The sequence below is a fragment of the Annulohypoxylon truncatum genome (assembly GCF_022578515.1).
Source record: "Annulohypoxylon truncatum strain CBS 140777 unplaced genomic scaffold F4807scaffold_6, whole genome shotgun sequence".
In the NCBI taxonomy this organism is placed as follows: Eukaryota; Fungi; Ascomycota; class Sordariomycetes; order Xylariales; family Hypoxylaceae; genus Annulohypoxylon; species Annulohypoxylon truncatum.
In genome coordinates, this window is record NW_025953792.1 from 72,151 (window position 1) to 96,400 (window position 24,250).

The 24,250-nt window shown below is 47.3% G+C and overlaps 7 protein-coding genes across 7 annotated transcripts; 4 read left to right on the top strand and 3 right to left on the bottom strand.

Annotated features, from left to right (window-relative positions):
- The first annotated feature begins 213 nt into the window (after window positions 1-213).
- F4807DRAFT_413371 (Coq4-domain-containing protein) lies at window positions 214-1,362 on the top strand. Its single transcript, XM_047996867.1, has one exon. The coding sequence runs from the start codon at window positions 375-377 to the stop codon at window positions 1,281-1,283; it is 909 nt and encodes a 302-aa protein (XP_047857048.1). The 5' UTR covers window positions 214-374; the 3' UTR covers window positions 1,284-1,362.
- F4807DRAFT_413373 (double-stranded DNA-binding domain-containing protein) lies at window positions 1,363-2,199 on the bottom strand. The gene is made up of 3 exons (XM_047996868.1): window positions 2,015-2,199; window positions 1,860-1,957; window positions 1,363-1,801 (listed from the first exon to the last, which is right to left on the bottom strand). The coding sequence occupies exons 1-3, from the start codon at window positions 2,036-2,038 to the stop codon at window positions 1,522-1,524; spliced, it is 402 nt and encodes a 133-aa protein (XP_047857049.1). The 5' UTR covers window positions 2,039-2,199; the 3' UTR covers window positions 1,363-1,521.
- A 202-nt stretch (window positions 2,200-2,401) lies between these two features.
- F4807DRAFT_413375 (uncharacterized protein) lies at window positions 2,402-4,492 on the bottom strand. The gene is given in 3 exon segments (XM_047996869.1): window positions 2,402-3,802; window positions 3,815-4,301; window positions 4,369-4,492. The coding sequence occupies 2 exon segments, from the start codon at window positions 3,923-3,925 to the stop codon at window positions 2,504-2,506; spliced, it is 1,410 nt and encodes a 469-aa protein (XP_047857050.1). The 5' UTR covers window positions 3,926-4,301; window positions 4,369-4,492; the 3' UTR covers window positions 2,402-2,503.
- Window positions 4,493-4,632: 140 nt separating this feature from the next.
- Window positions 4,633-6,021, top strand: F4807DRAFT_413378 (Sas10/Utp3/C1D family-domain-containing protein). Its single transcript, XM_047996870.1, has 3 exons — window positions 4,633-4,961; window positions 5,025-5,548; window positions 5,613-6,021. Exons 1-2 carry the CDS (start codon window positions 4,784-4,786, stop codon window positions 5,450-5,452), a joined length of 606 nt encoding a protein of 201 aa, XP_047857051.1. The 5' UTR covers window positions 4,633-4,783; the 3' UTR covers window positions 5,453-5,548; window positions 5,613-6,021.
- Window positions 6,022-12,918: 6,897 nt separating this feature from the next.
- On the top strand, window positions 12,919-15,249 carry F4807DRAFT_457329 (FAD-linked oxidase-like protein; the record flags this gene model as incomplete). Its single annotated transcript, XM_048001021.1, has 5 exons — window positions 12,919-13,221; window positions 13,317-13,725; window positions 13,863-14,081; window positions 14,135-14,533; window positions 14,876-15,249. 5 exons carry the CDS (start codon window positions 12,919-12,921, stop codon window positions 15,247-15,249), a joined length of 1,704 nt encoding a protein of 567 aa, XP_047857052.1.
- Window positions 15,250-18,983: 3,734 nt separating this feature from the next.
- On the top strand, window positions 18,984-22,387 carry F4807DRAFT_413394 (RNA dependent RNA polymerase-domain-containing protein). The gene is made up of 2 exons (XM_047996871.1): window positions 18,984-22,217; window positions 22,276-22,387. The coding sequence occupies exon 1, from the start codon at window positions 19,048-19,050 to the stop codon at window positions 22,075-22,077; it is 3,030 nt and encodes a 1,009-aa protein (XP_047857053.1). The 5' UTR covers window positions 18,984-19,047; the 3' UTR covers window positions 22,078-22,217; window positions 22,276-22,387.
- A 16-nt stretch (window positions 22,388-22,403) lies between these two features.
- On the bottom strand, window positions 22,404-24,250 carry F4807DRAFT_340318 (uncharacterized protein). The gene is made up of 2 exons (XM_047995365.1): window positions 23,258-24,250; window positions 22,404-23,190 (listed from the first exon to the last, which is right to left on the bottom strand). The coding sequence occupies exons 1-2, from the start codon at window positions 24,046-24,048 to the stop codon at window positions 22,779-22,781; spliced, it is 1,203 nt and encodes a 400-aa protein (XP_047857054.1). The 5' UTR covers window positions 24,049-24,250; the 3' UTR covers window positions 22,404-22,778.

Here is a 24,250-nt window from a genome sequence, read left to right on the forward strand (position 1 = left end):
CTTCGGATTTAAAGAAAATTGCTGCAAGGTCGAGGGCGGCAACTGCAGAAGCTAGCACTGTAGCTGTGGCGGTGGCCAATCAGGCAGCGTCAATCGGTCATCGGTCACTTGCAGTTCGGCATAGGGTTCTTTCCCCAGACCCGACGAATTGGCCTATCATTGTATCCGTGCGTTATGTAATCATGCATGTATGCGTACAACGAATTAACATCTACGGATCCATTCAAATGTTGAAGCTTAGTGAGCTCAGAACATACGATACCTAGAGAAATATTCAAGGATCGAACACCTTCGTATGAAATTCATGAGAAGAGAATAAGGGCAGTATTATAAGAGATTCTAGGAACTGTGAGGTCAGGGGTTTCAAAGCCAAAATGAAAACCCTCACCCCTCGTCTAAGCTCTATATCGAGCAAATGTAGCCTCATCCAACGGACCCATCACGTGCAGCAAATACCCCTGGCAGCAGCAACACTCTCACCACACATCACCGCGGGCACCAGTAGTAGCAATGGAACCAACAGACCCTTCTCAGTCCTCAACCGCCCGCCGCCAAACTACCCAGGCCACGTACCCCTCACACGGCTCGAGCGCGCCGCCCTCGCCGTCGGGTCCGGCATCGTATCCTTCTTCGACCCATACCGGCACGACATGATCGCCGCGCTCGGCGAAGCCACCGCCTCGCCATACTTCATCCAGCGCCTGCACCGGGCCATGCTGTCCTCCGCAACCGGGCGCCGGATCCTGCGGGACCGGCCGCGCATAACCTCTTCGTCGCTCAACCTGCCCCGCCTGCGCGCGTTGGCGCCGAACACGGTGGGCGGCACGTACGTGGCGTGGCTGGACCGCGAGGGCGTGTCGCCGGACACGCGGGACGCGGTGCGGTACGTCGACGACGCGGAGTGCGCGTACGTGATGCAGCGGTACCGCGAGTCGCACGACTTCTACCACGCGCTGACGGGGCTGCCCATCGTGCGCGAAGGCGAGGTCGCGCTCAAGGCCTTCGAGTTCGCGAACACGGTCTTGCCGATGACAGGGCTGTCTTTGCTCGCTATCGCGACCTTGAAGCCGGCTGAGCGCGCGCGCTTCTGGAGCATCTACGGGCCCTGGGCGGTGAGGAATGGGTTGAGGTGCGATGAGGTGATTAATGTGTACTGGGAGGAGGAGATGGAGACGGATGTGGATGAGCTGAGGACCAGGTTGGGCATTGAGAGACCGCCGGACCTGAGGGATATTAGGAAGAGGGAGAGGGCGGAGAAGAAGAGGTTGAAGGAGGCGGCGTAGGCGCAGGCTGTTGCTAGTTAGGGGGTTTTTGACTATGGAACCTCAGATGAAATATGGATATGACGGATGAAGCAAAAATAATCGTGTCATTAGGAGTTGTACACTATTGTACCGTGACCACATGGAGGAAGTACTCCTCCTGTTTTTCCTATAAACGCCAATGCCATGCCGCCCAATCGTGCCGCGCTTATTCGCCCTGATATCATCATCACTTCTTATTCGCCTTTGCCCCCTTGCCCTACAAATCCAACAGGTCGTCGTCCTCGTCGTCCCAGGCCTTGCGCCTCGCGACCACAATCTTCTCTTCCTCCTTGTTATCCGCGACTGCGTTGAGAAGCTCTTTGAGCTGAGCCTCGGTTACTTTCTGACGTAGCTGGCCTGTTCGCGCGAGCATGATGAGCCGGTTCTCTACATCGTTCGCGCGCTCCTCTTTGACGAGTCGGATGCGACCAAGGCGATCGGCAGCTTCCGGGTGTAGGATCTGGTTTAAGATGGACTGGCGTGCTTCGGCTTCTTGTCTATTCGATGTATTTCGTTAGGAGAAGCTCTTCATCTAGTGACAAGGTAGGTGCTCACTGCTTCTGCTGCTCTGCCTGATTTGCTCCCTGGCTGGCCCCCGGATTGCTTGCCCCGCCACCCTGCGCCTTGAGCTGTTCTAGTCGCGCTTTGCGAATCTGAAAGTTGGGTGTTAGTTCTTGATCCAAAGGACTAATTATCGATAGAGAATGTACCTGTTCTAATTCTGCGTCTGCCATTTTGTCGTCCTGCTATATCTTTTACGCGTATGTACCTGTTGGTGAGTTGGGCGAAGAGAGCAGTATAAGTTAGTGGGGTATTCTGGAAAACGATGGTGGGGTGACCTGGCTGAGGCTCTATCGATATCAGAGACGTCATATAGCTTTGTTGCATAATGAGATATAGTTATTGTTATAGCAATCTTATTCATCTATCATTACTAACCTATAAACCAACTACGAACCCCTCGACCATAATCAGTATTTGTAACTTTAATAGCTATCCGATAGATGAAGAAGAACTCGGAACTCTCACACATATCAGGATAATTTCTAGATATAATTCTAAGCAAACAGTTCATCATAAGATCTTATAGGAGTGAATGGAGAAAAACATCTTCTCATTGACGATTCTAACGATGGCTAATTCACCCCACCAGTCCAATGCGTTTTATGTGTACACTGTATATACAGTACCGACGAGGTTTAGAAGTCGATCTCTTTGTCTAGGATCGGATCATCCCTAGGCTGGCCACCCCCAATCTTATCCAAATCTTGGACGAAGGGTTGTAGACCTAATGGAATGTCCATTTGGAGCTCCCTATATCTGCCTGCTTGTCGCCCTTTCACCAAGGATATCACCTGACTATTCAAAGTGTGCCTAATTCCAAGCTCCCGGGCCCGTCGAACGAAGTATCCGTTGGTTACGTCTATAGGAGGCATCTTTGCCTTGCGGATCAATGAAATCCACTGGCTGTATTCGGACCTCTGCAACTCCAGCTTTCTTCTAAGCTTCTTCGGGAACGACTCTGAAGTGAAGAAGTCAAGTATATCAAGATGCTCGCGTAACTCAGGAAGTGACGCGACGATGTGTATCGTCTCTTCCAGCAACCTGTCCCAAAATTCCATGATATGTTTAGTAGTCCTTATTTGGTCGAATCTGCAACCTAAAATAACGGATATCGTGTCGGCAAGGGACATAAAGATCATTCCAGGTAGTTTTTGTCGCAGGAAAACCTCCCAGACCAGAGGGACCACGGCCAAATCACCGGACTTGGAGAGGAGTTTTATCATATGATCCCTGTGTTGACGTCCAAGTCCTTCGGAAGTTCTTCTGTCCAGATCTACGTCTTCATCGTCTCTAGGAACGGAGTGGAGTAGGAACTTTCCAGGGATGTGTTTCAGGGAATATTGGTACGAAGAGACCCTCTCAAATCTATGGTCGCTATGGCAGAGGATATAATTTGGCCTCGAAGCTGGATCCTTAAAGATTGTCTCGTTCAATTCCTCCATCATCCCCAGTCCTGGTGTGGCTAGGCAGATTGTCGTTCGGCGGTCGATTGAATGAGTAAGGGCAGCCAGACTAGGGATAACCGCCCCTGTGAGGGTACTAACGATGATATTGTGTAAGATAGGCGGGCGTGTCCACCTCTGAGCGAACTGACGACCGACATATTCGGGGCATGGGACGGCTTGGGTTGATAAAGGGACTCCTTTGTAATTATACATCGTAATGGCCTGACCCTCTTCTCTCCACATTTTCATGGAGCGTATATTATGAGTGAGTAGCTGGACGGGTGGCAGTTTGGGGACGCTAGAAAGAGCTTGAGCGGCAAATCGGGCATTTGCATCAAAACCGATGATGTGAATCTTATTGTAGAGTTTGACTCGTGGTATGGGTCTGACTGTTTCGGCTTCGACGTCAACATTTAGTTCTGCTTTTGCCTCTGCCACTGCCTCTGCCTCTGCCCCCGCTTCTGTTTCTGCTTCTGCTTCTGCTTCTGCTTCTGCTTCTGCAGCTAACTGAGAGGCAGATTCGGGTACTGGCACAGTGGTCCCAACACGCCGCACGATAATATCGGAAGTTGGTGGGGGTGGTGGTTTATAGAAGAAGTTATCGAGTGGCATAGTATTCGGATCTCTCGAATTTTGACCTGGCAAAGTCGGGGGGTAATAGATCGGAGGGTCGAGGTGGAAACCATCGCCTCGCGGTTGTGCACCTAATCCCCCAGTAGCAACGGCAGACAGGTGCTTGGCGGCCCCCCGGCCCACAAAGAGGTTATCGCGAATCCATGTCGAGGCTCTGTTGGGTATTCGCGCTGGAGCCCGCGAAAGCGGCCGGCGAAAAAGATATGAATACAGGGTGGAAGCTTTTGTGGTTGACCTTTATTTTATTTCATGTCATTTGCCCGACGGAAGTTGGAGTCGCGCGACGTAGGAACGACGAGTCGAACGTCAAAATTCTCGTAGCCGATTTTTCACCATTTGAGGGAAATAGAAAATTCTGAAGATTCTAAGGAGTTAGACCAGTCAGAATATAATATTTAATCCGACATGGCAATATCGAATACCTCAGAAAGAAATAACCCGGACGATTAAGGTCATGGACTCGATACGTTGGTGTGTAACTACGGCAAGTTGGTGGCCTTTCAGTTGATTCCATGATGTCGACATTAATTTTTTTTTCCACTTGAGTCGGGTCAAGGATTAGCGCTAAACCGATCAGAATTGTGAGAGCCGTAATTGGCCGAGCCAGGACCCATAGCCCAACCCACAGTTATGGTAAGCGCTATAATCTTTATCCGAACTCTAATTTTGCCCTGAATCACCGCCATAATTCTTGCATCGCGATTTAGCTTTCGGGTTTGTTTATAAGACAGACTTTGTTCAACTTTCAACTTCAACCTTCCCAACTATTGACGATCGCTTCACGATACACTGAACTATCTGAAGGTTTCGCCTTTAGAGGTTTGTATACCGTGCATCATGGATCCTCCGAATATCTCGCCGCAATTGGATCGGCTTGACGATGAAATTGATAACCTCGAGGAGGCCTTACAGCCCATCCTTGGTAACATCTCGGATGTGGCCAACAAGCTACCTTTATTAGACAAGGCGAAGCTGTTTGTACTCGTGACGTATTCTATTGAATCTATGTTGTTCTGTAAGTACAGCTTATGAAGCGCTGAATCCTCGCGAACTATTTTTTATCTAACTATATATCAAGCCTCCCTTCGCCTCAACGGTGTGAATGCGAAGGAACACCCCGTTTTTAAGGAACTTACTCGCGTGCGACAGTACTTCGACAAGATCAAGAATGCTGAAAACCCACCACAAAAGCTCGAGAGACCTGACCAGACTCTGAATAAGGAAGCCGCTATCCGATTCATCAAGGCTGATTTGGCCGAGAACAAGGACAAGCTAGTAAATACCAAGCTATCCGAGATGATTGCCAAGGAGCGCGCCAAAGCTGCTCTCAAGGCCGCTCAGCTCGGTAGTAAACGAAAGGCCGAAGAACCTGCTTCCTCCGACCAAGCGAGTGCCGCAACCAATACTGAGGGGACCGACTTAGAAGCTTCGCAGAAGAAGAAAAGAAAGGAAAAGAAAGAAGGCAAGAAGCATAAGGATAAGAAGAATAAAAAGGCTTCAACCTGAGATCTGAGAATCGTGGCCCTTGCCATTACCTATTCCAGGTCGGAACTATTCCGGAACAGTGATACGTTTCTGGTACCACCGTAGGAAATTACCTTCGTAGGTGTTTCGCAACTCCCACCAGTGTCTTTGGAACGTATAGAGGTCTAACACGGCGTTCTAGAGGCCCCAGTACGACTGCCATATTTTACCCCTTAGTGCGTAAGCTCTGCGTGTAGGGAGACCATCAGTTCTCCTCAGAGCATCGGAGCTTGGTTTACGGCATCGACAGAGTTAAGGAGATTATTACTCATACTCATTGATGCTAAGCTTGGTTGGTCTGATTGGTCACTACACGGCCATATCGGTAATCACTGGCTATATCTAAGCTAGATATGTCTAATACTGGCTTCACTACTCCTGAACTTTAGGTAGACGTGGGTCTACGGACATACCCACAAACATCATGAGTTGTCATCAAAATTGAATATCATACCTACCACTTTCGCAAGAACTCAAATCACAAGCGTAAAAGTTTACAAGAACTAATGCTGAATCAAGTAGGATCCAAGGTAAGAGATAGTAATGTGAAGATTGTGATATCAGAATTTTACTTTATTCTAAACTATGTCTCTTTCGTCGTAGTACTCATAATACTCCACTTGGCAAGCTCTCCATCCTACGGTTACATGGACTATTGACGTTATAGTTCAGTCGTTCTAGCAATTATTCCAGTGCTAAAAGAGTTTTCCCAGATAATTTGCCATGTGGTCTCAGAGATATGACAGTACCTCAATTTTGAAATGTTATACTTACCATTAACCAATCCACAACTTGAATTCGGCTAGATTTGACTGTTTTCATTTCGATTAAAAATAAAGTGATCCAGTGATCTTGGTGCATTGAATGAAACTAAAACTGTTTGATGTAGGCACTCAACGTTCACACCCAAAGTCACTACTAGGTACACGGCTTGGGAATAGGGGCAAAGTAAGCTTACTAAGAAAATCGAAAAGCAGGAGCGCTGAAAACCACTAGAGTATATAAATCAATATAGTTACACCACCTTTCACGTACGACCATAGGAGCTAGAAACCTCGGGATCCCGTCCGCTCTCCCCTTAGATAAGCTGGCTACTGCCGAATCAGTAGTTGGGTCGGTGACGACCAGCGAATCCTCGGTGTTGTACGTTTTATTTTTGCCAGTTGATTCATTTCTTGGTTACTTGTATATCAGTTTTGGGTTTTGGCTGATCCAAACGAAGTGCTGTTGAGAAGAGAAGACTTCACATGGGATAGCAGACTGAGCCTCAGATGAGCAAACCACGGCAACTCGGAGTGGTACCACACTTGCTGAAACTCCAATGAGCATAGAATCTGGCTCTCGCGGGTATGAATTATTCATGTCATGTTACAGTCCCATATCGTTTTCCATAAGCGTGAACGTGGGAGATATTGACGTAGCGCTCTAGAACGAGCTACTCAAAAATGGTGCCGAAGTTAACACATTCCCCGTCGATTGAATGGTTAGCTGTCATAACTGATAATGATATTTGACGTCGTTCCTATTTGTGTAAGTGCGACTGAGGCTAACTCGGCTGGTTACTGGCCATGTCCCCTAGATATTGGCCGATATGTGCATATGTCAATAAAGCTTGGCTGTTTAATATCCGACCTCATAAACGTGGTCCTCATCTCTTCGCCACCAACGACAACAGCATACAAGACAGGTGGATTTATGTCCGGCCAATCAGTGCTTCGAGCGCTTGAAACCTCGCGGCCAAGATGCTACGGTAATCTGGAGGTTGTATGGTAGTTTACCATTTGGTAGATAGGAGAGTAGCATCGTATTGGGACGGCATAGGGCAGTATGCATGTCACAGTCGTGTAATGTGGAGGGTCGTTTTTCAATTAGGTATCTTGTTTCCTACCTATCCTTTCGTTGGGTAACAAATAGTACCTCCCTGTTCTTCCAGTCGTGTGATCTAAAGGATTTTGATGAGTAGAAGTAAAAAGGCGGTCTGTTTTTTAAACAAAATCTATGTCATGTATGGAATGTCTGGTATGGTAAGCAATATCAGAGTGAGTCGGAATTGATTTTCCAGGTCATGTAGGGAGGATAGATCCACATAAGTGCGGGGAACGTAATTGAATGTCTCTTCAACTACAGCAAGAGGATTCTGATAACAAATCATCCGCTCACGGGTTTCTTTGGCGAGTGTATGTGGACGAGTGGATGGTGGGTGATGGATATGGTGGCAAGTGATGAAGTTTGATGAGCTAATTTGATGAATAGATGAATATTCATCGAGCAGAGGTAATATTCTTATGAAGCTTTCTACCGAATTTCTACCGCAGCCTCTTATGTAATTGATTTCAGCCGTTGCACAAGTTCCGGAATCACCCTTTACTTTCCCATCACTTTCTTCGACACCACGAGATCTCCATCAGCCTCATCTATCTTCTATCAAAATACAAATTTACACCAAGAATATGCAACAGGGTTATCTATACATAAGCAGTTAGCTGATCGGCCGGGAACGCCGAGAATCCAATCATGGACCACGCCCGCGCAGACTGAGCGACCAGGGACGAAGATCGCCGAACATAGGTATCTTTCCCCTGAAAGTCGGATTCATATTTGAAACTTCTGTCTTGTTATAGCGAAGTCTCTTCCTATGGGCTCTATTTACATGATATTTCAGCGACTGCAATCCAATTCTCACGGGACTTGGTATACCTCTTTTTCTTCTATCAGGTACTTAATATCTCCGCCACTACCTACTGCCAATGTTCTCGTTAGGTACCCGAGATTTCGGGCCTGACAAGGTCGTATCTCGGTATGCGGGTTACACTGTCCGAACAAGCATCGCCTGTTGCTTCCCGTTCAAGCCTTGTCCGCTTTGCAGAACGGCATCGAATCAGGTCAAGGTTTGTACCTGAACAACACAATTTCACATTTCGTCCCGACATAGAGACACCCGTGGTAGCCTTTGCATTACGCGTACTAACTTTTATGCTGCAAACAAATCCTTCAACAGAGTTAGAGAGGAGGAGACCAGTATCTCCCCGTATTCTGCATAGCTGCAGTCTACTCCCTTAGAAATCCAGCCGGGAAGAAGTCCGTAGCAGGCGCGTGGACTGCATGATGAATGGGTTCCAGCTTATTCCTTTTCCCTTATATTGGCCTGCGGCCCGATTGTTACCTGACTCTGACCGACTTTCGATGCCTTCTGCCCGGGTCATCCGTTTGTGAGACCTGTCACAGTTGCATCTGCCCGTCTCCCGCATCGGAGGTGGTATACAACCTCTACGTATGGTGATGTCAACTATACTCGTCAAAACACTGCAATGCTGCACCCGAAAAAGCGGACCAAGTCAGCTCAGTACAGTGCATTTTTATACCCAGATTGTACTCCTATCATCAAAGCTACCTATTGAGCTTCTTAGCCGGTGGTAAGCGTGGCGCTGAGGTATGCAGAGGGTTGCAATTGGTGAGCTGCGAGCGAGATATTTACATCCATAACATGGGCCAAGACGGTTCTATCTGCCACCGGTCATACCTGAAGATCTCAGCATTATTCGGGTCGAGGCTCAGGGACTCATGCACAATAGAAGAATATCTTTTGCCTGCTTATTGTTTTTCCCCTATAATAACACTTCGTGGCCTCGGAAAATCCCCTCATAATCTTGGCAAACAGTTTTGCTATTCTAATTATGAGACGCGGGCTTCGCGAATCGGAAGAAATCAACAGCCCCTGGTATTTGTCTTACTATGTCCTTCTACCAAATGGCATCATAGCAAGTGCACACTGGACATTCTTTATCAGTCATGCGTACAGAAAATACACCGTTAGATACTCGGGGTAACAAAACCCCACTCTCGCTAATCAGGATGCATTAATCTCCATGTCAACGTTCTAGATTTAAGGGGTTATCGTCCAATATGATTCTTGCAGGACCCATCAAGCTTCGCTCGAGAATCAATACTACTAGCTACTATACCGGAGTCTCATGGACTAGGGAATCCCTATTTAGGACAAATACCTAAGAGCTGCCCACGATTTCTGCAGGGTTCTTGATGTGGCCAGCCGAATAAAAAGTCTGGGGTATGCACCCAAGTCCCGGGATGGTAGCATGTCGTCCACGTTACTCAGGACAACACGCGATCGAAATCAGGCTGAATCAGAATTGATATTATCAGTTCGATGTGGTTTGACGTCTTGGTTACACCGCAGCAGTGACTATGACGACTTCAATACAGAATTTCAGCTGCGATGAGCGCAATATCAGTCGAGAACATGTCTGGAAGCTAGTTGGCGATTTTCTGCCGCTGTTTCTTGCTCCTCGGCCGGCTTATGTTAACGTGAACGTGTTGTCCTCTTGCCATAGGCTGTGCGTTCGCTCTATCGTCGTCGTGTCTGGTAATGTGTAGCTCTGACACGCAGCAAGAGGGAGGTTGCTTACCTTGTTTTTTAATCTCTAGGTACGTATTCTTCCCTGTATATGCGGTAGGGAGAGTGGAAGAGTGGCTATCTTAAGGATCCTATTTAGATGGACCAAATCCAAAGACCGCCGAATTTGAGCCATTTCCTGGCAGCTGAAGCAACATAGTTCGTCGAACTTCCGCATGACCTCTTTTCATCTCGAGCCGTGCATACGGACCAACCGTTTGGCTTCGTAAGCTAGGTAGGCTAAGTGCGAGATGTATGTAGCACCAATCACTTTAGGGATACGCGAAGCCCAGAGTCAGCCTCCTGTGAGGCTTGGGACCACATCCGCACTTGGTCATCAATAGACGAGCCGATGAAGTTGACGTATTTCTCATTCGTTGGAAGTATCTTGTATACCGAAATTTAGAGCCAAGGATCTGCATTTCAGGATCGCATATACCGGTCAATATACATACTGTAGCCTCTCCTGTACTTAGTAAGCTTGGGGGAGATTTAAGGACCACTTACGTGGATATTTGGCCTCTCCCGTCCCAAGCAACACATACCAGATGGCGTACGCCTTGGTTAGGTTGGACGTTGATTATCTTGGTAAACACCGACTACTACGCAGTTGTTATATGGAATCAGGCAGTCTATTTTACTTGATTACCTTACTGAGAGATTCACTGATATCATAGGCCTCGTTATTACATCTACGTTACCGTCTTTGGGTGACTCTGATCGGTGAGTGATGAAAAACGTCGTTAAATCCGATAGTTTTAACTTCAGCATCTGATCTAGTCTGTCAGTTATATCTTGCATATATGTGCCTTCAGAATTCGAAACAGCCCCGAATGTGTCTACCCGAAGCATATTCAAGGGCTAGGGTTTAGAAATCTGACGAGGCTTATAATACATGGGATGTGTGGTGTATACGATACAGGGGTCACACGCCGGTGAATGTAGTATCCACTTCGCTTCGCGATTCATAATTGCATCGCTAAATTATTGTTTTTTCTAACCCCTCATTTGCTTCGAGTAAAATCGATTAGCGGTACGGTATTGACTTGCCCCTCACATTAAAATATCCACCTATTTTCTTGATTCGTGAATATATACGGAGACTTTCTTCCCTTTTGCTATGGACCAAATCAAATTTCCAATAACAATGGCGTCGAATATCTATCTAGGCGCTGTCATTGCTACTTATACTTTTATCATGTACAGTACGTCTTACGCTGCCTTGACTCGTACTACAGATTAGCGTCAGTTTCTCTTACCGGCGATCTCCTAACTTTGAGCCTCAGCTCCCTTCAATATGATGAGACAAACTCATCACGCATAGGAGAATTACTGTATGCTACATTCATCGTCGAATGGTCGCGTGCTGTACGCACGGGAAGAAAAGTTACAATGATAAGACAGTATTCTCGGGACAATTTACACCGTCTCCCATGATATCCAAACTTGGAATGCTTGAGCCAAACACGGCAAGAAAATATTTTCTTCATCAACTAGGGACGACGAATTATACTCAACTACAATGCGTGTATATGCAGCCGTATTGTACCTACATGTAGTTCGTGACGAACTTGGAATGGCTGCATTGCCCTGGCAATGTCTGGCGGCATGAACCCCACGGATCACGGATGTGTTGCCAGGACCAGCCTTCTTCGGTTTGGATTTTCTTTTCGTTTTACTTCATCGACTTCCACCATTTCCAATGCCTCTTCCACTACCCCTGACATCTTCCCGTTGAGACTATACCGGTCCCTTTTGTTCCTCTTCTCCTTCTCACGCTAAATAGTAACACCAGCAATGCTCTCCCACTCCTCCCACACCCTCGGCCCCCCTTGTTTTTACCTCGGAGTTACTCCTCATTCGTTGCTCTGCGGTAGCGCAGAAAGCGATTGGGATCGAACGACGACGTACCTACTGGTGGGCCTTTTTCCTTACCCATTACAAGCTGCCAACTTTGCCAGAGCCAGGGATAAACATGGTGCGGCGTAACATGGACTTACAACCAGCTTCCAATCGTGGGACTAACTCCCACATGGCCAGCCGTCCCGGTATTACATTTACGTAGGTCATTTATGTCTCTTTAAAACGTCCTCTTCGGCATACACCGCGTGTATGTCTGTCATGGCTGTATACCTTCCTCTCCCGAAATTCCCTACTAGTAGTGACTAGCACTATAGTTCCCCATTATTCCTTACCTCCTCACCTGTCTCCCCCCTTCTCTGCACGCAATCGAAGTGCTACCATTTCTCAGAAGCATTTGCTTCCGATCCCTCTGCCTCGTGACTGATTGGATCCCTGATCGGCTCCGGTGCCTTAGTCTAGCCAAGGAGCCACACGCCTCTCGGTTTGACATGCTTGTGTAGGCTCACCGAGTTTAGACAAGGGCATAAATGCCTCCCACGACAGCCGACAGAGCTAGTCACTTCGTTGTTAACGAATCCCGTTACGTCTAGTTGTTGCTCAGCCGTGGTCGGGGACGTATAAACCGACTGCTGCTAAAGGTTTATTATTAAACCTAGCCGACCTTATGGGATTTTTGGAACTTCCCTCAAGCTTAGCTGCCAAGTTTCTCTTGGACTAAGACGAATTTACTAACACGCCTAATCCGGCCTATTCTCTGTTCGCCTAATGCCCCTACTATAAATATATACAAGGAAATATTATTCCCCGCCCGCTAAGCTCACCCTCGGCTTTCCCTTTTCGGACCACCTAAGAGTTTCCAGGCGCCTGTCGGTCAGTTCGATTGCTTGAAGGGTTATTCGTCTGACGGTCTTGGCCTAAACTAAGACCTAGAAGAGCTCTGCCTTGGGCCGGGTAGGAAACCTTCTTTCACCTCCCGCCCCGAAGGGAACTGGGTAGGCCGTGTACGTGGAACCTAGCTTGGCCGTTAGGGGTTTCGTTGTTGTAACTCTAGAGTTCTTAACTTTGGTTCGGGTTTCGTCTACCCCTTCCTAGTTCGACTGTTGATACAACTGCATACAATATATGCATCCTAATACATACACAATTCAACATTCTTACTATAAAGTCGGTGCCCATGTCGCTAAAACACTTTGCTGGGCGTCTCCCTTGCGTCTGGAGACGCAGGTATTCTACCTCGCCATCATTAAAGAAGCCCGTTACTGATAATGGGCCGGCTACTGGACGAGCGTGGTCTAACCCGGCAACCCATAATCCGAGATGGACGGGCCGCTCCGTGTTCACCCTGTCGGCCACTGCCGGTTTGTTGGGGTTTGGCCTTGCTACGGCGTCGCTTCAAGGCCCCCCACAGCGCGCTGTCACACTCCTTGACAGCAAGATGCCGACTCCTCAGTACGCATCCTTAGATGAAATGGAAGATGTAAGCATATACTCTTTACCACGATATAGAAAAAGGGGGGACTTTCACTTGGATAGAAAATGTTGATCCATGTACCTTACTAAATCTGTTGCCAGGCGCTGAATGAAATTCGTCGCGAGATCTCCAAAAAGGGCGGGGGGGACATTATCAGTACAGATCCAGAAGACCTTCTTGCTCATGGATATTCCGAATGGTCGACGGTAAACCCTGATGGGTTGCCAGTTGCCGTCGTGTATCCGCGTTCAACAGAACAAGTATCAACCATCGCTCGTGTCTGTCACAAATATCGTGTACCTATTATCCCCTATTCCGGAGGATCGAGTTTAGAAGGAAACTTCTCGGCCCCCTATGGCGGCATCAGCGTTGACTTCGCGTATATGGACCAAATCATCCAGTTCAACAAGGATGACATGGATATCGTTGTTCAGCCGAGCATCGGTTGGCAGGATCTTAACGAAAATCTGAGCAGAATGGGGAGTGGTCTCTTCTTCCCCATAGACCCTGGTAAGTAAGCATTATGACCCCCGTCGCGCATTAGAAGATACCACAAGACAACTACCTTTTGAATGAAAATCTTTTTTTGTTGTTCATATTTGATCTCTAAGAGAGAGGAGTAGACTGACTCATACACCAAATTATAGGCCCAAGCGCCAAGATCGGTGGCATGATTGGTACCAATTGTTCTGGCACGAATGCAGTTAGATACGGAACAATGAAAGACTGGATTATCAACTTAACCGTCGTTTTGGCAGACGGTACAGTTATTAAGACGCGGAGACGCCCGAGGAAGAGTTCAGCGGGTTATAACCTCAACGGCATATTTGTGGGCTCCGAGGGAACTCTAGGCCTAGTCACCGAGGGTAACGTAATGTCCTTATAAATTCAGCAACTGTGATTTCTAACAGAAAATTAGCCACTCTCAAACTTGCTGTTGTTCCAGAGGAGTTTTCTGTCGCCGTGGTAACGTTCCCTACAATTCGCGATGCGGCCTCAGCCGCCGCCGAGGTCATGCAGACAGGAATTCCCGTCGCAGCCATGGAAATCATGGACGAAGTTCAGATGAAGGTCGTCAACATAGGAGGAGCGACCGCGCCGCGTGTATGGAAAGAAATGCCTACGCTCTTTTTCAAATTCTCGGGGACCAAGGCGGGCGTAAAGGAGAACATCAGCCGCGTCCAAGCCATCGCCAAAAACAATAAGGGCAGCAATTTCGAATTTGCTAAGGATGCCAAGGAGCAGAAACTCTTATGGTCGGCGAGGAAAGAGTCTTTGTGGTCGATGTTGGCTCTGAGGAAAAATAACGAGGAAGTTTGTAAGTTCAATATCCCCTTTCTAACCCCCACCCCTTGAATGCGCCAAGCTTTACGGATAAGCAGATCACCTACCTGCCTTATCTCTTTGGTTGGCATAAGACTACAGTCTCCACAAAACCGGTAACTGTACATCGACGATGGTGCAGGCCCTCAAAGCCTGTGAGCGTTGAGGCTTTCACAGTGATCTTCGGAGGCGTCTAACCAACTAGAAGTGAGATTTTGTGGAACTCAGGGGTTGCTGGAAGTACAGTTACTAATCGTAGTGGAGCTGTAGTCTTATGCCAACCAAAGAGATAGTATCCTCAGTGTTTTAGATTCTAACATAATAACTTCTGCTCTAGGGTCAACTGATGTCGCCGTCCCATTTAGCAGACTGGCTGATATCATAGAGGTCAGCAAGAAAGAGATGGACGACCTGGGACTATTCGCCAGCATCTTAGGCCACATAGGAGACGGCAACTTCCACGAGAGCATCATGTACAATCGGAAAGATAAAGATGAGCTCGAAAAAGTTGAGACATGCGTCAAGAACATGGTCAAGCGGGCGCTAGAGATGGAGGGGACATGCACGGGAGAGCACTCCATTGGCTGGGGCAAAAAGGAGTCGCTTCTATGGGAAGTCGGCCCGGACACTCTGGCTGTCATGAAGCAGATTAAATCAGCCCTAGATCCCCTGTGGATCATGAACCCTGGCAAGATCATGGACATCCCATGAGTTTCTCGCTTCTTGTCGGCCTCCACCTCCACTGCCCGGCGCTTTCCGTCTAGCTCCACCAGCATCACATAACTAACGAAGCCATGAATTCACTCAATTAGAAGATTGCACTTGATTCTACTGCTACGAAGCAAGGAGTTTTACTGCGAACAGGAAACAGTCCCGCACCTACGGCGCATGAATGGAAGAACAAAATTTGGAAAGGATTCATGAGTTAGCATATGATTTTTTGCATGCGGGTTATTTAAAAAAGCAAATACTTTTCTACTTGTTGGATAACGGTAGATAGACTTCTAGATGCGCCATAATAGTACCGATGAAGCCATTCCAAACCTCGTTGGGAAAATTGGTCCGTCGGTAAGAATTTTGATGCTTCAGTGTCTCCTGAACTGTGTTCAGCTTCTGGTCGCTGGTTGGATTTTGTAGCAACCTTAAGTAGCTATAGATTTTATATAAATGTATATGTCTACTAAATATGCGGTTGTTAGCTTTATTGCCATTCCTTATGGCTTAGCATGCGACTTTAATGAGGCTCCTCATAGACGACGGGATTTCCTTACATGCAAACGTAAAGTAAGCGGTCGACTTTCTACTGTGTGGTAATTCCAATTAAATCATTCCAATACTTGATGAATAAAACGTCTATTATGAGATTGGGAATATACCCAAGCCTATTTCTTGAGAACTTACGTTCGAATACGTACCTGACAAGCAAGTACGGTGGGTAGAAAAGATGGGAAAGATAGGGGTAAAAGTGGATCTACCACCTACTAGGAATGCCCTCAACGTGTACGGGCTCTGATATTTTCACGATCTCCAGGAATTACCTGTATCCTAGCACTCCTCACATGTTGTAATATAGGTACCTTTTCTACATTTATCACATTGACTCTATCTTTTACTAACAATCTGGCATTTCATCTTCTACAATCGGAACCGACTGGAGCGTTAGTTGTGTATGATATTAATGACCTTAATCAGGAAGATTTGCAATCCCACTTTCTATTATCTTTTCTTCAAGTTTTTCTAAGAACTTTGAAATTGCATATTTGCTTTTAATTGGGGAAACTAGAAGACTTCCTCATGGTCTATGCATCGTTTGCAATGCGCTTGAATGACCATGTAGAAACATGAGTGGTTTACTGGAGAAATACTATAGAGGTAGTTATGACAGGTTCTTTATGGGATTATGAAGAGCCATGGTGCTCACATCTTGAAGTTGTACTCACATTAGTATATATCTAGAGGTGATTTCCGATATTCAACAACATACAACCTCTAAGATTTCGCCAGAAGAGCCTAACTTGCACTAAAAAGATTTCCCTACGACTCCAGACATCATGCAATCCAAAAATTTGCCATTAATGCAGACTGTCTCATCTCAAGAGGTAATCCTCGTCATGACACTTACCAAAACACATATCAAGACATGACCGCATTTCTAACTGGGGCATCAAGGGTATTGAAGGGGGATGCCGGATGGATGAGACAACAATTCACCATACCCGCTATACATTCAAATTGTCGATGTAGCTTTGCTTATAGCTCGACAAAGACCGTACCAAGCTCTTATGCAAGCATCAAGGATGGTGAGCAAACATGCAGCAGTGTCTCGGGTGGCTGCATAAGACGTTATGGGGATAGTCAGAACATTACTTGCCACTCGTCAACCACCAACGTCTTTATACCTTGTTTATAAATGTTTCCTGTCGTTAAGGCCCAATATTGACTCTGGCGTACAAGAACAACTCGGAGCAGATACCTATTGAACTTTCTGGGTAGGTGCTTAACCCGTAGCTACCTATGTACCCAAAGCACCTACCCCGAAGTATCTTTGGACGGGACTGCTCCGTTCAGATTATCAGATGATTATTCAAGTGCCCCCCTAAATCACTTAATAACCTAATTGCCCGTACTGTTTACCTAATCGTTTACCTAACAGTTAAAGCTTAATTCTTCATTTCGGAGGTGAACAGGGCATTTGAATATCTTGGCGGTTCTTATTAAGAGCTTTCGACTTTCCACGTACATGTAAGTGCATTGTTTGTATTGACTCACCCAAGAACTCACAAAATTTCTCAAATGCAACTCTATATTACCACTGTCTATGAGCTACCTGGTAGTTCACAAACCTCATTATCTCAACCTATTCTCACTCTTTTCATAGGTACCTAGACGGTAATTCTTGTGCCTACCAGGCATTTTCCATTTTCTCCAAAACAACATCAAACCTTAGGCAAGTCTCCTTCCTACCATATTCCTTCTATGCTTTTACAGTGGCATATATGCTTCTTATGCTTTCATCCAGTACCCATAACTTCTACTCAGATTGTTTGTGCTATAACATACCATTTTACACTTTTAATCTTCGCCATCTTCCAGTAAAATCTGGCTCCACACAAGGACCAGAATTTGAATCATTCTTTTAGTACGAAGAGCTGACCTAGTTCTAGTTTACTAGCCTGACTAAATCCCAATATGGATCGCGGTAATGGTCAAGCTGATGGAAGTTCGCACCGGGAACGGCCAAGTATCTCGGAATTCCTCCAGAGTAGCATCGTCGTTCCGGAGAATGAAAATGGCGCACTATCCGTCGGCAGCGACCAACGACTTGCTAATGGTAACAACCCTCAGAAAGGCTTTCAACGTGAGTAGTCTGAAACGATAACCCATACTATATGTCCATCAACTACATGTAACTAATACTTCCACATAGGTCAGGAGGCATCTGAACCTGCTACTTCCTCATCTAACGCATCTCTATCTCCCGTAGCTGCTGCTGCAGGAGCCCCTACTTACCTTCGACAGTCAGGCCCTGGGCTATATAGGTCACATAGGAGACAGGGGTCACGTCGCAGCTCAAGCCCCACGCCGTACGCTGGGGCTCCGGGACATGGGAGTCATAGAAGACACCCGGCTAATTCAAACGCTAGCCGTAGACCTGGTTCACGTCGATCGTCTAATACCACCGGTATCAAACCTCAGTGGGCAGACTGGGAAAAGATCTGCCTTCGTATACACAATCTCCCTTCCACTACCACGACTCGTGACATATGGTCTGTTTTCAAGAATCATGGCGAGCTCGTCTCCATTGAGCTTTTTGAGAAAAAGAACACTGGAGAGCGGGAAGGAAGCGGGCGTATCCATTTTAGGCCACCCCCTATCAAGCAGTTCTGGCAAGACTTCATGATAGTCAACATTCGGGGCAAACCAGCCAAGATCAAGGTCGAGCTCCAAAAGGAACAGCCATCGCTCAAAGTCCAAGCGGCGAATGGCCATTCTTACCCTTACTTGATAAGCCTTAAGATGGATGCTTTGCAATTCGGCGTACTTGCTCAAGAGAATGAAATGATTCCTCTGAGAACAATTCAGAACACCAACAAGCGATTTCGCTTTTCTCTTGATGTTGATATCCAACACAAGAGACTTGAGATCGTATTTGCTTGCAAGATTCAAGATCCACGTCGCGAGAACCCCAGCATACAGCACCCTGATCCCATCGGAGATATAGAGATCACTCAAGAATACAAGGCGCAGATTCCATTTGCACATCTCAAGAGGATCATCTTCATCGACATAGACGAGAACACGTGGGCCCTGCTCATTCCATTACTAACGCCCCCCGCCTTCTACGTGAAGCATGATGTCGCCGGATCTCACTCGGATAGTAAGAGCATATGGACCATACGGGATGCATGGGATCGGACTGTCGATATCACTTATGACACATCATGGTTCAAGAACGACCCTGTTTCGCTACCCAGAACTAACCAGTTTATTGATATTGGAAGATGGACAATGTACCGACTCATCTTCCCGAGTTCCACCCTCTCAGACTGGGCTGTAATGAAGTCCGCGTTGCAGGATTTTAACATCAAGGTAGATTATAAGACATCGAAGGAATTTTCGACAGTTACGACGCAGGTCCCGAGTTTCTGGAGTAAACTTGAGCCACATAAACCGAGCATCTCGGGACCGAACTCTAACCTTTCTCTTCTTGCTGACACGGAAGACATCCATCTTCCTTACCAAGTTCGATATCAGCTTGAAGTGTGCATCTCTCAAGGATTCTTGAACGAGGTCGACATTACAACCGAATTTCTACAAAGATTAGCAGACCTCTCGAAAGACCATACTAAACGACGCGACAGGGCTAATGATCTTTTGATGTACATCTCACAGCCTCGCACCGGCAGCCGCCTCGAAGATAGAGACAAGCTTGATGAAAAGAGAATTTATGACCCCATGAAACTCTTCGAGGATAAAAGAGCGCTGAGTCACTATCCGGAAATCTCTCTTCCCGATAACACTCAATGGATGAGAAAAGTCGTGGTCACACCTACGACCATGTACCTCAGCACACCGGCGCCAGAGTCGATGAACCGTGTCTTGCGCCACTTTACCAAGTACCAAGATCGTTTCATCCGCGTTCAATTCACTGATGAAATCTCCAGAGGCCGCATCTTCCCGACTCCAGGCACTGCGCAGGACAATGCGTTGTTCAATAGAATACACCGAACTCTATCAAACGGTATCCGGATTGGCGGTCGTCATTTCCAATATCTCGCAGCTGGAAATTCACAATTCCGAGAGAACGGTGCCTACTTCTTCTGCCCGGACGACTTCCTAACCTGCGACAATATTCGAAATTGGATGGGCGATGTCACCCACATTCGGATCGTAGCCAAGTACGCCGCTAGACTTGGCCAGTGTTTTTCGACGACAAAACTACCCAGAACCTCTCCTATCGGCCAAACAATTGTGCATATCCCAGACATTGAGCATAATGGTTGGTGTTTCACTGATGGAGTTGGGAAGATTGCGCCTAGCCGCGCCAAATTCCTCATTCAAAATCTCAACACGAGCAATCTCGTCACTCACACTCCGGCTGTTTTTCAGTTTCGACTCGGAGGTAGCAAAGGAATCTTAACGCAGTGGCCGGATGTGCCCTTCAACGATGTCCACCTTCGACCTTCGCAAAACAAATTCAGTTGCAGCTCGAGGGGTCTCGAAATCATTAAGACATCCAGGTTCTCCGTTGCAGCATTGAACAGGCAGACTATTATGATATTGAGCTGCTTGGGCGTTCCAGACTTCGTATTCGAAGTTAGGATGAAGAAACAAATAGCAGACTATGAGAGTGCAATGGTAGACCCGCATGTTGCTATGCGGTTGCTCAGCAAATACGTCGATCAGAATGGGATTACCACAACAATAGCACAGATGATAGCAGACGGGTTCATGAAGACGAAGGAGCCATTTTTCATGACTATCTTAGAAGTCTGGCGTGCTTGGTCGATGAGATTACTTCGGGAGAAAGCCCGGATTGTGGTCGACCAAGGTGCCTTTGTCTTCGGTTGTGTAGATGAGACTCGTACACTGCGAGGCTATACGGAGCCAAAAGTAGAAGCCGAATCAACTGAACCTCGCAACAAAAAAGACCCCAGCACATTGGCGCAGATCTTTCTCCAGGTGCCAAAGACAGGCATTAGGCCGGGAGAGACGGCTGAATACACGGTGATCACCGGAATCTGCATGCTCGGACGAAACCCCTCTCTGCATCCTGGTGATATTAGAGTAGTAGAGGCGGTAGACGTTCCGGCTTTGAGACATCTTCGCGATGTTGTCGTATTTCCTGCAGTTGGGGACCGTGATATTCCTTCTATGTGTTCCGGCGGAGACTTGGACGGAGATGATTACTTTGTCGTCTGGGACCCCGAACTCATACCCCCCGAGTGGAATTACCCTCCTATGGAACAGGATGTCCTTAAGCCAAAGGCACTCAAGCGGGAGGTAAGAGTTGCGGATCTCATCTCGTTCTTCGTACAATATATGAAAAACGACTCTCTCAGTACGATTGCGCACGCACATCTAGCGAAATGTGACATGCTCCTTGAAGGACCCAAGGACCCACAGTGCATCGAATTAGCACGCCTACATTCGAAGTCTGTGGATTATCCGAAGACTGGCCAGGAGGCTCACCTGGAACCGTCGTTACGACCAAGGCGCTTCCCACACTTCATGGAGAAAGCGCCAAGCAAGACGTATCACTCAAAGAAGATTCTCGGTCGACTATACGATCGAGTGGCTAAGGTCAGCTTTAAACCGAAGCTCGACGGCGCCTTCGACCAGAGAATTCTTCGTAGATATGCGCTGAAGGATGATACGTTGAAAGCAGTAAGAATGATCAAGAGACAACATGACAAGGCAATGAAGCAGATTATGAACCAGTATGATATCGAGACGGAATTCGAAACCTGGTCGACATTCGTGTTATCGAAGCCTCGGGTTGGAAGCGAATATAGAAGACAGGAAATCATGGAGCCGGTGATGACCTGCCATAGGGAGCGATTCAGAGAAGCATGTATCAAGTTGGCGGGATCTAGAGACCCTAAAGTTCTATATCCCGTAATCGCCGCCGCCTACCTCGTCACGTGGGAAGAAGTGCAGATCGTACTAGGGAAGATAAGAGGGGAGGGCCGGGAACAGGACCTGGCTGACGACGAGATTCCGTTGATAAGCTTCCCCTGGGTTTTCGAATACGAGCTCGGTCGAATCGCCGCTTCCCAGGACGAGTTCGAGCTCGAGGAAGTACCGAAGCCGACTATGGCATTACTCGATGATGATGCTGATAACGACGATGAGGAATTTGAGCGCCTCGTGAGTGCCGGTATTATCGCAGGCGAGGACGACGATAAGAGCCGCAGTTCCGAGGGACGAGAAACGTCGCCTACCAACATTAGCCAAACTCTGGAGGAGCTAGTTGTGCTGGAGGACGACGAAGAGACGAGTATGGATGCCCTGGCTAAGCTAGGGCTGAGTGACTGAAGAGTCCTTAAGGTGGGGATGGATTTGCTTGGTGCGCTCTTGCTTGAGAGGTATGAATAAGATTGAGAAGATGGACGAGATGTTCTCGCGTCTTGCGGATCAGGGAGCATCGTTCTCATATTTCTACTTTTTTGCTAGAGCTATACCTCGCTGTTAACCTTAATAATCTGGTTGCCTTGCCTTTATGCCCTTCCTTACTATTACTATAAATCGAGACTTTTATGGGTGAATAGTGATATTTTACCATTTCGAATGGGTACTTTGAGTTCATGAAGGGATATTATGTCGAAATGGTCGCATGCCGATCCATGATGAGCAGCGGTAGAGCCCACTGTAAATATAGCGAGTATTAATAGTGAGCACCCCTCTGTAAGGAGCGGGACAATGAGATTGCGTCGCGCTCTAGCCAATCAAAACGCGGAAAATCCAAGCTTCCGAATGATCTAGCATTGAAGCAAACTAATTACCTAGGTACCGGTTTATTTCTATTTAAGCTACGCAACAATCGCCAAAGTTTCACCATCCTGTTTCCAAGAGCTGTATCATCGCCAAACGTCTTCTTTAACATGAAGCCGAGCTCTTCCACGAGTACGATCAGGGTATGGAGTGCCTGCCTATCCTTGAAAGGCGTGTTGCCGTCGCGGGACGGAGTGGAGCCTGAAGGCCCATATTAAACCCCTTTCCATATAATCATTTACTCACTACCCCACGACAGGATGTTGCCACTGCTGCCATCCCACCCAGGCTTGGAAGATGCTTACGGCGAGGCTGATTATTCCAAGAATGATAGCGATAATAACGCCGGCTAGAGTTGCCATCATCATATGTCTGGAACCGCTCCTGCGCTCTAGCCATTTTTCGAAGTAGCTTCTGGGCGTCGGGTTCTCTAATTCATCGTACAAGTCGATGAGCCTGGAACCCCAGTACTCGTATCCGACTTGCTGCTCGCCCGGTCCGCTGTAGGAGGAGGATTCGAGACGAAGAATGTCCGGATCGAATTCGCTCTTGGCGACGAGTGACCGAAGTAGGGATTGCGACTCTGGGTCAATAGGGAACAGCACCTTTTGAAGGGTGTCGAGTGTCTCGAGAGCTAATCGCCGAGGGATGTTTTCCCTACTAAATAAGTCGTTGTCAGCTTTGTCGCGTACTTCATCCAAAACGGAGAAATCAGAGGACCTACATAGGGATGGATTGCCCTGGTGTCTGCCCCGGCCCTTCTCCTCTACTAGCGAGAATATGTTCCTTCAGGACGCCCGTGTAGTGGTATATGGCAACAGTACCGTCTGCATCATTAAGAAGCAGATGATTCCTGAGGTCATTAGTAGGGATGATCTTCAAGTTTGCGACTTTCCTCAGTCGCTTCGCCGTCACGGAGGCCAGATGAATCTTAGCAGACAAGGCAACGTCGTCATTGGAATTGAGTGCAGGTTGTTCTCTTTTATGAAACACCGATTCCATGAAATCCTTAAATGATCTATCACTATGCCAGGTGCTAGGCTGCGTTCCTGCTTCCAGCAAGCCGTCAGACTGGTTCTCAGCAGAGCATTGGACCATGCTGATGATACGGGCAGCAAGGCCAAAAGCCCTATTCTGGTCAACGGTTGTCGGCAGTTTCTGAGTCCCGTTTTGAACACGCTGGCTGAAATATTTCGTCGTTAGCTTTGATCGTGCTTGGTCCGCATTGCTCTTGAGCAGGACGATGATGTCGACGAGATCATCGTGGGATCTCAAGGCAGGGCATAAATCACCAGTAAAATCCGGAATATAACAAGCCGTGGCTTCTCTGTAGAAATCAAAGAAAGGCTCTAATTTTGCAGCGCGCCGACATGGACAGCCAGACGGTTGATGGCACGCTTTCCCGCAAATCCACCGCTCACACGGTGTCCATCCCCATAGATATTTGCATACTTTGGCAAGGTTATCCCTCGAAACGTTTGCCAGCGGGTAAAATATCTCTCTTGGTGTGTCCATCTGTCCAACTCGCTTCGACAAGTGTAGAATACGATCTGATTTCAAGTCTGCTCATCAGCTTCCCGAGGCATCGAATAGGCGCTTTTTGCATATAGCAGGCTAGCGAATATATATCAGCACCTTCACTGCGCGTCACATGATCGGGTCGCTGTACCCTAAGTTACCATTCGACCAAACGGGGTGAGAGCATAATAATCTTCTA

Excerpts from the sequence above, each read along its gene's own strand:
- F4807DRAFT_413371 (XM_047996867.1), top strand. The coding sequence starts at position 375 with ATGAAAACCCTCACCCCTCGTCTAAGCTCTATATCGAGCAAATGTAGC.
- F4807DRAFT_413373 (XM_047996868.1), bottom strand. The coding sequence starts at position 2,038 with ATGGCAGACGCAGAATTAGAACAG. Across the intron at positions 1,958-2,014 it reads CAGACGCAGAATTAGAACAG|ATTCGCAAAGCGCGACTAGA; the intron begins GTACATTCTCTA and ends CCCAACTTTCAG. Across the intron at positions 1,802-1,859 it reads CAGGCAGAGCAGCAGAAGCA|ACAAGAAGCCGAAGCACGCC; the intron begins GTGAGCACCTAC and ends TACATCGAATAG.
- F4807DRAFT_413375 (XM_047996869.1), bottom strand. The coding sequence starts at position 3,925 with ATGCCACTCGATAACTTCTTCTATAAACCACCACCCCCACCAACTTCC.
- F4807DRAFT_413378 (XM_047996870.1), top strand. The coding sequence starts at position 4,784 with ATGGATCCTCCGAATATCTCGCCGCAATTGGATCGGCTTGACGATGAA. Across the intron at positions 4,962-5,024 it reads TATTGAATCTATGTTGTTCT|CCTCCCTTCGCCTCAACGGT; the intron begins GTAAGTACAGCT and ends CTATATATCAAG.
- F4807DRAFT_413394 (XM_047996871.1), top strand. The coding sequence starts at position 19,048 with ATGTACCGACTCATCTTCCCGAGTTCCACCCTCTCAGACTGGGCTGTA.
- F4807DRAFT_340318 (XM_047995365.1), bottom strand. The coding sequence starts at position 24,048 with ATGGACACACCAAGAGAGATATTTTACCCGCTGGCAAACGTTTCGAGG. Across the intron at positions 23,191-23,257 it reads CCAGGGCAATCCATCCCTAT|GGAAAACATCCCTCGGCGAT; the intron begins GTAGGTCCTCTG and ends CTTATTTAGTAG.